The sequence below is a fragment of the Dendrobates tinctorius genome, unplaced genomic scaffold, assembly GCF_039654945.1.
Source record: "Dendrobates tinctorius isolate UK_male_01 unplaced genomic scaffold, ASM3965494v1 ptg000145l, whole genome shotgun sequence".
NCBI classification, from domain to species: Eukaryota; Metazoa; Chordata; class Amphibia; order Anura; family Dendrobatidae; genus Dendrobates; species Dendrobates tinctorius.
In genome coordinates this window covers 6,797,660-6,810,387 of record NW_027361812.1, presented here as the reverse complement: position 1 = coordinate 6,810,387, position 12,728 = coordinate 6,797,660, and the positions used below count along the sequence as shown (strand labels likewise).

Below are 12,728 nucleotides of genomic sequence, written 5' to 3'. Positions count from 1 at the left end.
AGTTCCACCTATCAGATGTTCCCAAGAACTCTACTTGTACGGCAGACAGCTGTAGCCTGCTTCGGGGACTCCTTACTCCTGAGTCCCGACTCTCTATCCGTGTTGCTATTGTGCCCCCAAGTCTTAGATGGGAGTAGTGCATTTACAGCCCACTACTCTACTGGTGTCTGCTGCAGGACCATTAGTGTCCATACAACCTCGGGGACCGAGCCCCGGCCTTGCGCTTAGAACTTCTAGGCAGGGTTCTCGCCTAACCCACGTCCTCTGTGCTCCCTCTTCTCCTAGTTCCGTACTTGTCTTTCTTTCCTATGGAAGCTCAGGCTTCAGTTCAATGTCTTTCTCTTTCTTTCCTTTCCTGTGCCAGCAGACCCGGGTCACTCAGGCCTGCTGCAGCACTCCTTCCTCCATCCCTTTTCCAGGGATCTCCTTCCCTCACTCCTCTCCGAGTGACTTTCTCTGACTCTCCTTCAGACTGACCTCTAATCCTAAGCCTTCCCACTCTTTTATGTATTCTCATCTCCACCCACCTCCCAGCACGTTTAGTGTTCCGAGCAGGGAACCACCAAAGGTGCTCTACTTCTCTCTAAGCAAGGAGTCGCAATGTGGTTTTGCTGAACTACTCTATTGTGTGGGGTGCGAGTGTTGGAGTGTGGTCAGGAGTTCCCACCTTACCTGGATGGTGGGGCACCACACCTTAGGAGAAGGTGCAGTACCTCTGTGGCGACTGAGCCTCAGGGGCGCCACACACACTTTGCGGATTCTGCTGCGGATCCGCAGAAGTTTTGGCATTGCGGATCCACAGCAGTTTCTGCTGCGTTGTACAGTAGCATTGTAATTAATGCAAAACAAAAAGCGCTGTGGATATGCTGCGGATTTTTCCGCGTGGAGTTGCAGCGGTTTTAAATCCGCAGCATGTCACTTCTTTGTGCGGAATCCGCAGCAGTATGACACCTGCCCCATGATCAGGTGTCAAAACGCAGGGGAAAACTGAAGGCTAATCTGCAGGTAAAACACAGGTCTTTTGACCTGCGGATATAACTGCGGATTTAACCAAATCCGCAGCAGAATCCGCAATGTGTGCACGCACCCAAACTCGCTGCCAATTTTTCGCACATATTACAGCTGATCATAGGAGATCATCACTGTGGAGCACTTTATACTGCTTTTGACTACCAACATCCTAAATCATTGGGCCAGCCTGCACATTTATGGAGATTGTGCAGCTGCTGGTGTGTAGGGCTGCATAGAGAAGGCTGAGATGGTTTATTACCATTTCTGCCCTCCTGATTACTTTTTACATCACAATAAGCTCTGTGTAGACAGATTAGGAATCAGAAACCATGTTTCCTCCTCCCATTCCAGCAATCATGTAATCACTGGGCGCCAGCTGAGAGTTGCTTGATTTGAGAAGATCCAGATCAGCTCAGCAGTGCACTCAATGGGCTGAATGTGCCCTTTAATTGTAGATAAAATGCCAGGCCCAACTACAGAGGAAAATGGCAATGACAAAATGTATTTAACTCATGAACTGCCCCCAAAGATCTTTTATAACCTTATGGGAAAGGAGATGAAATGTGTAAAATAACTGAAAAAAAATAAATGAATGAAAAATCTGAATTTTTTTTTAGCAGAATTAAAAAAAACACAAGTTAGTCCGAATTGTTATTTCTAGCCTCGCTCCCATCACAAAAAAATAAGTGTCCCATAGATTAAAATGATTGCTTTGGAAAAGGGAGCACAATTTAAATTGTATGTTGTATTTTAGGGATCAGTTGGGTCGCAAATAAAAATATGAAATAGAAACGTATTTCCATTGTTTCTTTACTTTCATCCCCCTCCGAAAAAAATGTAAAAATATAACCACACAAATGGGGGGGGGGGGAATAAGAAAAGAAAATTATATATATACACACACACACACTAAATGTCATTTGACTATCCGAATGTGAGAAATCTTTAAAACTCTTGAAAAATATGACAATGTGCTTGGTCATCAATAGGGAAAAAATGTCCAGATTTTAAACTAGTTAATCCACTTATTGTTGGGGGATTCTTGTATTAATTTAGTGCAAAAGCAGAAAATGCCTTTACGAATTTTGTTAGTCTTAATAACATAAAAGATTTGATTGATATCGGCTTATAAAAGTAAACCATATAACTTTCATCTACTTGCATCACATTATCATGCCATGGGTTACATGTTTATCTATGTGAGTGATGGTAATGGGCTGTTTGTGATAATCTGTTGTAATGATTGAATTGCCACCAACACTTGAAGATAATAACATTAATATATTTCTCACTAGATGATATAATATCCCAATATAAACTGTTCTTTCGTCCTTGACTTTAGATTTACTTCACCGGCTGTTCAATGAATCCCGCTCGCTCATTTGGACCAGCTCTGGTAGTTGGAAATTTCAACACACACTGGGTAAGACAAATAAAGAGACCTCTAAATTGCAGTAAAAACCCTAAAAAGATGACAATAAGTTAAAATTATTGTGTTATTTATGATTATGGATGAAAAAAATGGCGACTGTATTACGTATTTCTCCAATTTGTTGGATATTTCTAAAAAAATAGATGTAAATGATAAAGTAAAGCAAGTTTCTTTTTATTTCTTGCTTTATGTGTTCCAACTCTGTAACAGAACATCAAAATTATTCCACAAATTTATGGTAATGACAGAGAAGTAGTCTGTGTATATTAGTGTATATTAGAGTAAAGCAAAAAGATTCACAAGAGTCTTGTCCCGTGTCCATATCTTACTCCGTTGCAGTTAGACCAGGGCAATGCTCACTTAGCTGATACTTGAATGCTGGCATCCTAAGTGCCTCATTATTACTTAATGATGGCTCGGCTCCACAACATCATGATGTCACAGGAGGTCTATTCACTAACATACTCAGACCCAATCACTATGCCTCATGCGGTATCATGATGATGCAGGTTCTAGTAATCACAAGAGGTGCCTAGGATGCCTGAATACATGTGTTGGTCAAGAGGACTCTATACTGCAGTGGTCCCGCTGCCATGGAGTACCGACGTGGACCAAGGTCTTGCAAATCTTTTTGGTCAATCCTAATGTATGAAAGTGCCAGTTCATCAACATATAGCAAATCGAACCTTGGAGGACGGCCTTTCAAAGTACACGGAGATTTGTATAATAGAGCTGCTGTCAGCTTTTCTTCAGCTCCTTTTGTGCACAGCGCCGCTTACTTTGAAAAGCAGTGAATAAGGTCTCCGATGGGCAAATAATGATAGCCCTATAATCATTTAGAACACATATTGTGATATCGGAGATGACCGGACTGAAGGGCAAGAATAGCAGAATGCCAGACACAATTAGCAAAAGCCATCAAGCTTATTCACACCCTTGAGGGTCGGGTCTACTCTTCACCCACTCCCACTCAAAGGAGGGGACTTTGCAGAGCCCTACCCAGGTGCCAATAGCGGGGTGGCTGCTGGCTGGGCACTGTGATGTCACGTCACGCGACCTAGATACACCGCCTCCAGCGCTGGGCGAATTTAGACAATGACACGTGATAATGGGACATCACATATGACTGGATACACCGCCTCCAGCAGGGCGAATTTCTATCACACACGTGACCCTGGATACACCGCCTTCAGCAGGATGAATTTAACAGAGTAAAGGGGAACACCAGGGAACAGTTACAGTGGTGGGCCCTGCAATAGGGAACGGAGACGTGGCAACCTTCTGCACTCCCCTGAGTCAGTGTCTCTACACTCCTAACGGTCCCTATGCAGGTTCTGCACTTGGCGACGAGCAGGATACCTAGAAACCCTAGCTTGCCCTGCACCTAGCCCTTTCTAGTGAAATGGACGGTGCAGAAACTAATCCCATCACTGCACTGAAACACACAAAAGGAAAGGTACAAACAGGGATAACACCACTTAGCTTTGCTCTGATGCTCTTGCTCCCAGCAACAGAGTCCGACACCCGAATTCAGCTTCCACCTGAAGCTACTACACCAGAGCTCTGACTGAACTGCAAGGAACTCTCTCTAGCTCCTTCCTCCACCAAGGATGGTTGAAATGACCAATATCACCAACAGTGATTGCAACACCTGACACTCTTTTATAGGTCAGAGCCAGAGCAATCACACCAGCTTCATAATCACGTGCACTAAACTAAAGTAACCAGAGTGCAATGACCCTAACAACCACCGGGGGCAAAACTAGAACTGAAACCACCACAGTGCAATGACCCTTAAGGCCACCGGGGGCAAAACTAACTTTAAGCACACAGCTTAAGGAAAAAAAAAAGGTTACTTGTGCATTTATCTGTCACAATCCAGCATGGATCATGACAGGCACACTGGCCACAGTTAAGTCAAACGTACCTATAAACTATACCGATAATAAACCTAGCAAACCAAACTTGGAAGGTGAGGGAGCATAAGCAGGGATGTAGGAACCAGAGGTTACAATACACCAGAGCCAGAGCCAGACTAAAGGAATACTCTCCAAGAACTAACAACTGTACCACTGAAGTGTAACTTAATAATCAACAGTGAGCAAGAGGATATGGTGAGTTTAAATATCCATCTCATGGATCACCTGACCCGCTGTGGTAATGCCCACTCTCCACCCTCTGCCCAGAGAGACAGAGGAAGGAGCTAGGAGGGCGGTGAGAAAGCATCCTCCCACAACATACCTGGAGACTGTCAGGGGTGCTTCAGCAGCACCGCCACCTCGAGTAATAAGGACACAGATAGAGTGCACGTGGAGGACTCTTACCCGCAGCCACGGGAGTCCTGGCGTCTAATGTGTGTAGGAGCAGAGTAGCTTGAGGACCTGTGGGAGGTGGAGCAACGAAGCAGAGCTAGGTGCGCACAGGACCTACGATCATGTGACCGCAGGAGGCGGGGCTTAGTGTCCTACTACTGCAGATGATATAGTTAACTCGCTACAGGAATACTGAAGTAGAGGAGAGGGGAACTCAGGTCAGGCAAGCCAGGAGGTCATACACAGAGCGGGCAGCGAGGTACAGGAGGGATAATCACAGAAAGGTCTATACGTAGCCAGGGGTCATACACAGAGCGGGCAGTGAGGTACTGGAGGTATAATCACAGAAAGGTCAATATGTAGCCAGGGGTCATACACAGAGCAGGCATAGAGGTACAGAGTCAGAATACAAGAGATGTTAACTGTGACAGGACCGAATCAAACACCAAGCAAGCATACAAAGACAGGCATGAAGCACAGACAGAACAGGGTCAGGCACACTCAGCTAGGAGTATAAACGACAGGGGACGGCTCCTCCATGAGGCTATAAGAACCCTCCCCAGATCCATAGAGAAGCTTCCCAGATTAACCTCTGCACCGCTTAACCTGGAGCCTCAGTAAACCATGACAGTACCCCCCTTTCAACGGGGGGCCTCTGGACCCCCAGGTCTCTCAGGATATCGAGCATGGTATGCCTTAACCAGGTGGTCAGCGTGCACCAATCTGGCTGGTACCACGACCGGTCCTCCGGACTGTACCCCTTCCAGTGCACCAAGTATTGTAAAGACCCGCGAACCCATCGGGAATGTACAATGTGTTGCACTTCAAATTCCATATGTCCATCCACCAGTACCGGGGTTGGAAGGGAACCTGGATCCTCCACCACTGCACCTAAAGGTTTAAGCAGAGACCTATGGAAGACATCATGGAGTTTTAATGATGAAGGAAGACGTAAACGATACGCTACCGGGTTATCCACTTCAGTTATCTCATACGGGCCAATGAATTTTGGCCCTAGTTTGGCGGAGGGTAGCCTTAGGCTTATGTGTCGTGTGGAAAGCCACACCTTATCTCCGCACTGTAACGTCTGACCAGAGTCCCTCTTATTATCTGCAAAATATTTATATTTCCCTTGCGCTCTGGAAATATTTAAGCGAACCTTAGACCACAGATCGCTAATCCAATTGATACAATCCTCGGCCCCTGGACAGTTGGAATCCAGACGCAAAAATTCCCCGAAATGGGGGTTTAATCCGTAATTAATAAAAAACGGTGACCTACCAGTAGATTGATTAATTTGATCGTTGAAGGCGAACTCCGCCAACGGTAAGGCATTGCACCAGTCATCCTGTAAAGTGGAAGTGAAACACCGGAGAATCTGCTCAAGCGACTGGTTGGTGCGCTCCGTCTGTCCATTGCTCTCTGGGTGATAAGCTGAGGAAAAAGACAGAGATATTCCCAGCTTTTTGCAAAAGGCCTGCCAAAACTTAGCTACGAATTGTGCTCCCCTGTCGGACACAATGTTCATGGGCACTCCATGAAGATAAACAATCTGGGACAGGAAGTGTCTAGACAGGATTTCTGCTGATGGTAGCTTAGCCATAGGTACAAAGTGTGCTAGTTTGGAGAACCTGTCTACAATTACCCAAACTACAGTGTTACCCTGGGATGGAGGGAGGTTAGTAATGAAGTCCATGGACAAATGAGTCCACGGTCTTCTCGGAATTGGTAAAGGTACCAATTCCCCGGCCGGCCGGCAATGAGAGCTCTTGGAACGGGCACAAACCCCACATGCTGCGACATATTTCTTGATCTCTGCAGACATTAATGACCACCAAAAAACTCTCTTTACTGCTTCGCATGTGGCTGTAATACCTGGGTGAGCACCTAATTTCGAGTCATGGAACTCCCACAGGAGTTTGGTGCGCAGATACTGTGGAACAAACAATTTATGTACAGGTTTGGAGTTTGGAGCTTAAGATTGAGCCCCCACAATATCCTGCTCCAATTCCGATGCCAGTTCCGCAATCACCACCCCAGGTTGAAGAATGGAGGAGGGTGGGTCAGGGGCGGACAGCGGCTCAAAATTACGTGATAACGCATCTGCTTTTAGACCCTCAATGGAAAGTAATAGAAAATTGGAATCTGGAGAAAAAAAGTGACCAGCGGGCCTGCCTGGGCGTTAGTCTTTTAGCAGTTTTAATATACTCCAAATTTTTGTGGTCAGTGATGACCGTGATAGGGTGAGCTGCCCCTTCCAAAAAATGCCTCCACTCTTCAAACACCAATTTGATCGCCAGGAGCTCTCTATTCCCCACATCGTAATTTCTCTCTGCTGGAGAAAATTTTTTTGAGAAATAGGCACAAGGCCTGAGGTTAGTCAGAGTGGCAGGCCCCTGAGACAACACAGCCTCCACCCCCACCTCTGAAGCATCGACCTCCACAATAAATGGCATAGCTGCTTCTCTCGACGGCATTTCCTCTCTTTCTCTTTGACTGAAGTAGTGCCAATTTCCATGGGTACCGGACTGGCATCGAACTCTTTGCTACTCGAAAACAAGGAGGTTTCGGAGTGCATAGCTCCTCTGGCTCTTAGCCGGCGATCCATCCGCACTGCTTGGGTCATGGCCTCCTCCAGAGTGTCAGGAGGGGGATGCAGGGCTAAGGCATCCTGAAGGCGCTCAGACAGGCCTCTACGGAACAGCCCCCGAAGAGCGGCATCATCCCAGGAGACCTCGGCTGCCCACCGGCGGAACTCTGAGCAGAACCACTCTGCTGAGTGCCGACCCTGACGTGCATTCATCACCATATCCTCAGCCATTCGAACCCTGTCTGGTTCGTCATAAATACGACCCAGGGCCTCAAAGAAAGCATCCACAGTCATTTGTTCTGGGGCCATGGAGGCAAGAGAGAATACCCAGGTTTGTGGGGCACCCCGAAGTAAGGAAATAATGACTCCCACCCTCTGAAATTCATCCCCGGAGGATCGGGGTCTCAGGGAAAAAAACAATTTACATTCTTCCCTGAACGCCCTGAATTCTTTTTATCCCCAGAGAAGGGGTCAGGGAGTTTGACAGGAGATTCAGGGGACATAAGGGACATATCTTTAATCTCAGGACCGTGGGCCCCTGCAGCAACAACCCCCTGCACAGTGTCTACTAGCTGCTGCTGGGTATGGGCCATAGAGCGCTGTTCCACATTCATTTTTTGGAACATTTGAGTCAAATGTTTCACTTGATCTGATAGTGCTTGCATGGGATCCATAACACTAATCAGAAAATACCCCAGACAATCTCCTTCCCTTGCAGCACAACACAGAAAAAAAAACTGTACAGGTTGTTTATAATGTCAGGGGTGCTTCAGCAGCACCGCCACCTTCAGTAATAAGGACACAGATAGAGTGCACGTGGAGGATTCTTACCCGCAGCAACGGGAGTCCTGGCGTCTAACGTGGGTAGGAGCAGAGTAGCTTGAGAACCTGCGGGAGGTGGAGCAACGAAGCAGAGCTAGGTGCGCACAGGACCTTCGATCATGTGACCGCAGGGGGCGGGTCTTAACGTCCTACTACTGCAGATGATATAGTAAACTCGCTACAGGAATACTGAAGTAGAGGAGAGGGGGACTCAGGTCAGGCAAGCCAGGAGGACATACACAGGGTGGGCAGCGAGGTACAGGAGGGATAATCACAGAAAGGTCAATACATAGCCAGGGGGTCATACACAGAGCGGGCAGCGAGGTACAGGAGGGATAATCACAGAAAGGTCAATACGTAGCCAGGGGGTCATACACAGAGCGGGCAGCGAGGTACAGGAGGGATAATCACAGAAAGGTCAATACGTAGCCAGGGGGTCATACACAGAGCGGGCAGTGAGGTACAGGAGGGATAATCACAGAAAGGTCAATACGTAGCCAGGGGGTCATACACAGAGCGGGCAGCGAGGTACAGGAGGGATAATCACAGAAAGGTCAATATGTAGCCTGGGGTCATACACAGAACGGGCAAGAGGTACAGAGTCAGAATACAAGAGATGTTAACCGTGACAGGACCGAATCAATCACCAAGCAAGCATACGAAGACAGGCATGAAACAGAGACAGAACAGGGTCAGGCACACTCAGCTAGGAGTATAAACGACAGGGGACGGCTCCTCCATGAGGCTATAAGAACCCTCCCCAGATCCATAGAGAGGCTTCCCAGATTAACCTCTGCACCGCTTAACCTGGAGCCTCAGTAAACCATGATAGAGACATAGTATCACATGTCTCTTGGCAGCAGCTGATGCTGGGGAGCCTGGCATTCTGGGACCCCCGAATAGAGTTAGTGCTGGGACCAATGGTGTTCAGGCTCCCAACAATACCACACCCCCTAAATAAGGCGGGGCTCTGCGCCGACTCTCCCCCATAGGCAAAACCCTACCCCTTCCCGGCTGTCTGACACATAAGCTGACAATCCTATATAACAATACTTTTGCTATGCCCAAATTTTAGATGTCTTAGTAAGTGGTGTAACTTAAAGCTTGTAAGCCCCAATGCAAAGTCTTTACCAGGAACCTCAGCCTCATGGATTATCAGTTGTATTGATCTTTACCTCTTCTCATGTTGGCCCTTTACCTCAAGTTTGAGGACCCATATGCAACAGCAACCCCTACTACAGTTACGCCCTTGGCTGTAGTTCTCTATGCTATATACAGTAACATTGGCTCTGCCACTATGCACCTATCCAGCCAAACGTGCTGCTGACCATATATCTGCTAGTTAGCTAATCTACGTAGCCACTGCATTGTTAGTTTGGTAATTCGTTATATTAAAATGTCATCACCTGCTTGGTTCAGCTTGCGAAGAAGGATTTTGCTTTCTATTGAAATTTTAGATTATAATTACACAACATTAAAAAATTCTGGCTTCTGCATCTTGAGGCAAGTGATTGACTGCTGTGGCCATATGTGATAGATGGCACATCATCATTTCATCAAAGTAAATAGTGACTGGCTGACAGAACTAGAGCAACAACACTGGAATAACAGGGGTGGATTTAACAGATCAATACTTGTTCTTATAATATTTTATTTAATTCAACCTTTTTTGGCAAGTTTAGCCCAATATGGAAAGACCTATTTAACTGTAGCCAAATTTACCTTTAGACAGAATTCTATGCCTATATACTTCAGTAGAGGAAGGAATTCATCTAAGGGGGTTGTCCACTACTTGGACAACCCTTTCCAAATCACAATGTCAGGTGTATAAGCTGTTTTAGCAGTGTCGTCACTGGTCGCAGGAATTACATGACAATGTCACGTTAGCCCAAGGAGAGCTAGTGCCAATATTACTGGAATGGCGTAGACACCGAAGGTGAGTATGAAGGGAGGAACAAGAACAAGAAGGGGTTGTCCTAAAAGGGGACAACCCTTTCCAAAATCACAATGTTCCCCCATTATAAAATAATAACACTCTGTTCTAGTGGTGTCGTCACAGGCCACAGGGATTACATGACATAACAATGTCATGTTAGCCCAAGGAGAGCCAGTGCTGGAATGGCATAGACACTGGAGGTGAGTGTGGGGAGGTTGAACTGACGGACAGGTCTGCCTGTGGAGAAAGGTAAAGGGATAGCGCAGTATAGGCTGCGATACAGAGAAAGGGGTGTCATGTGGTAGTTTGACCATTAGAGGGCAGTGGGGAGTGTAGGAGAAAGTGACTGTGTAACTGCCATGGGTCAAGGTAACTGTCATTGGTCAAAGGTAACTGTCAGGTGATAGTGGGCGGAGCTACCAGGACTGGGAGTATAAAGGCTGAGGGAAGGTTCTGAAAGGTTCAGTCAGCCAGGGGAGCTCACTAGGGAGGAAGATCTGTAGCGAGAAAGACAGCAAAAGCCTTTAGAGAGTAACTGACGGTGAAGACGGTCACGGGGGTGACCCAAAAGGACAGTAGCCGCAGACGGAGATGGTCTGGGGGTACCAAGTGGACGGTGTACTTTGTAGGGTGAAACGCTGTGGTGGAAGTGCCTAGGGCAGCCACGGTGGGAAGAGCCACAAAGGACGCCACCAAGAAGTGAAGGTACCCGGGTGAGCAGGAGAACAGTGAAATTGCTGTGATGAAGTGTTGTGGTCGTCAGAGAGGCGGCCAATAAAATCAGACCTGTTGATGAATATAATTCCTGTCTCTGTCTTGTGTCTGTCGGCGGCAAGCAGTGGGTTACCCCCCATTCCTGTAGGATCACCTTCTCTCGACCTTACTACATGAGTATGAATGTTATTATCAAGGGAGGAACAACAAGGTGTCATCCAAACAGGGGACAATCCCTTTAATACAACATAATGTTTAGCTTTATTTTTTAATAGATGATGCTCTCACAGACAACATTTTATCTTATACCTACATCAGGATAAATCTATATCCATCTATATATATATATATATTTTTATCTCCGCAGATCTTCTGGATTGGACCAATGGTAGGAGCTATCCTAGCTTCCTTAATCTATAATTATGTGCTATGTCCCCAAGAGCAAAGCTTCTCTGAGAAGTTGTCTATACTCCTAGGAAGAATGCCAACCTTGAGAGAAGTAGAAGAAGATTGGGAAGAAAGACAGGAACAGCCCAGGAGAAAATCAATGGAACTTCAGACATTGTAACATTTACTTTATGGGATTGGTGGAAAAAGAACCTTGATGGAACTCTAACTTTTCATATTCTATAGGAAACTATAAGTAAGATAGAGGATAGGTTAAAAAATCTGAAAAATGAAGGAAATACAGTTTTTAGTATAAAATACAGACTTGTGCCAAATCATTGCATCTTCTATAAAGCTTTTGAAGACAGTGTGTGGTGAGAAGATAAGTATGTGCGGACAATATTACTTGCTTATTATCACAGGAATATCGTGTTCAATTTATTAAATCAAAGTAGTTAATAAGATCACCAGTGCAGCTTTTGCATTACTTAAATGCATCTAAAACAACAAATAACAAAAATGCCGAAAATATTTGTCTTCATAAAAAATCTTTTTATTTTGTCTCTATACTTGCTATGCAAATTAGCGTGTCTCCTTGGTAACAGACTACAAATAGTCATGTGTGGTCTGATCCAGAAGCCACGCTCCCTTCTACATTCCCCATACTTTTTGTTAACCCATCAAATGTACGCTAGGAGGAAAGTAAAATTGTAGTTGCTTCGTTATTCATTTTTTGATGCATTAGAGAAACTGAAGAAATTAGAATCTTTGTGACCAAAGAGTTTTCTTAAAATGGATTTACAGTACAGATGAGTGATTTGATGAGAATCAAATTCATGTCAAATTGTAGAACCTGGCAAATTCAAACAATTTTCTCTTTGTGTCATGCATATTATCAAAAAACGTGCACCAACACTTTACACAAAGCAGAAGATTATATGAACCGGAGAAAGGACAAATAAACTCATGTGGGCTTGACGATAATGCTTTGTAGCTATCACATGGTATAGCACAGCCAATCAGCCATTCATAGCCTGTATAAAAGTAGAAGCAGTGAATACAGCTGTCACTTTCTAGTGAATGTGGGTAGGGAGAGGATGTCACAGTTCACACTTTAGCAATAGACAGGAGGAGAGAGCTTTAAAACAGTGAATAAAAATTGCGGCTAGTGTGTTATACTATAGCAGTGAAAATCAGCTACCATTCATTCATCAATAGCCAGATATGTTGGGGTTACTAAAAGGTTGTGTTTGCAATAAAGATCTTGCAAAATGTCCAATACTTTCCTAGGAGATCACATGTGTATCGGGAAATTGGAGGCTTTGGTAATTTCAAAAACTCGACTAAGGAAGCTAATCAGAATTTCAAAAGATCCCTCTTCTGTAATTCACTGTGCTTAATTTACTGGATGCAGCAGTTTTGACACAATCAGAGCTCTTGAATGTAGCATATAGAAGAGCTGAGAAAGCTTCCCCCGCCCATACCAGGCTCTGTAAGTAAATAGTCTGTAGACCGTGAGCTGCT

At 45.4% G+C, this 12,728-nt stretch overlaps 1 protein-coding gene across 1 annotated transcript in view; it reads left to right on the top strand.

Annotated features, from left to right (window-relative positions):
- Nucleotides 1-11,574, top strand: part of LOC141049577 (aquaporin-2-like) — a 57,418-nt gene extending 45,844 nt beyond the window's left edge. The window contains exons 3-4 of the mRNA XM_073546141.1: nucleotides 2,354-2,434; nucleotides 11,185-11,574. Coding sequence (XP_073402242.1) covers nucleotides 2,354-2,434; nucleotides 11,185-11,385 — 282 coding nt within the window. The 3' untranslated portion in view covers nucleotides 11,386-11,574. The remainder of the gene's footprint in view (nucleotides 1-2,353; nucleotides 2,435-11,184) is intronic.
- The last annotated feature ends 1,154 nt before the right edge of the window (nucleotides 11,575-12,728 follow it).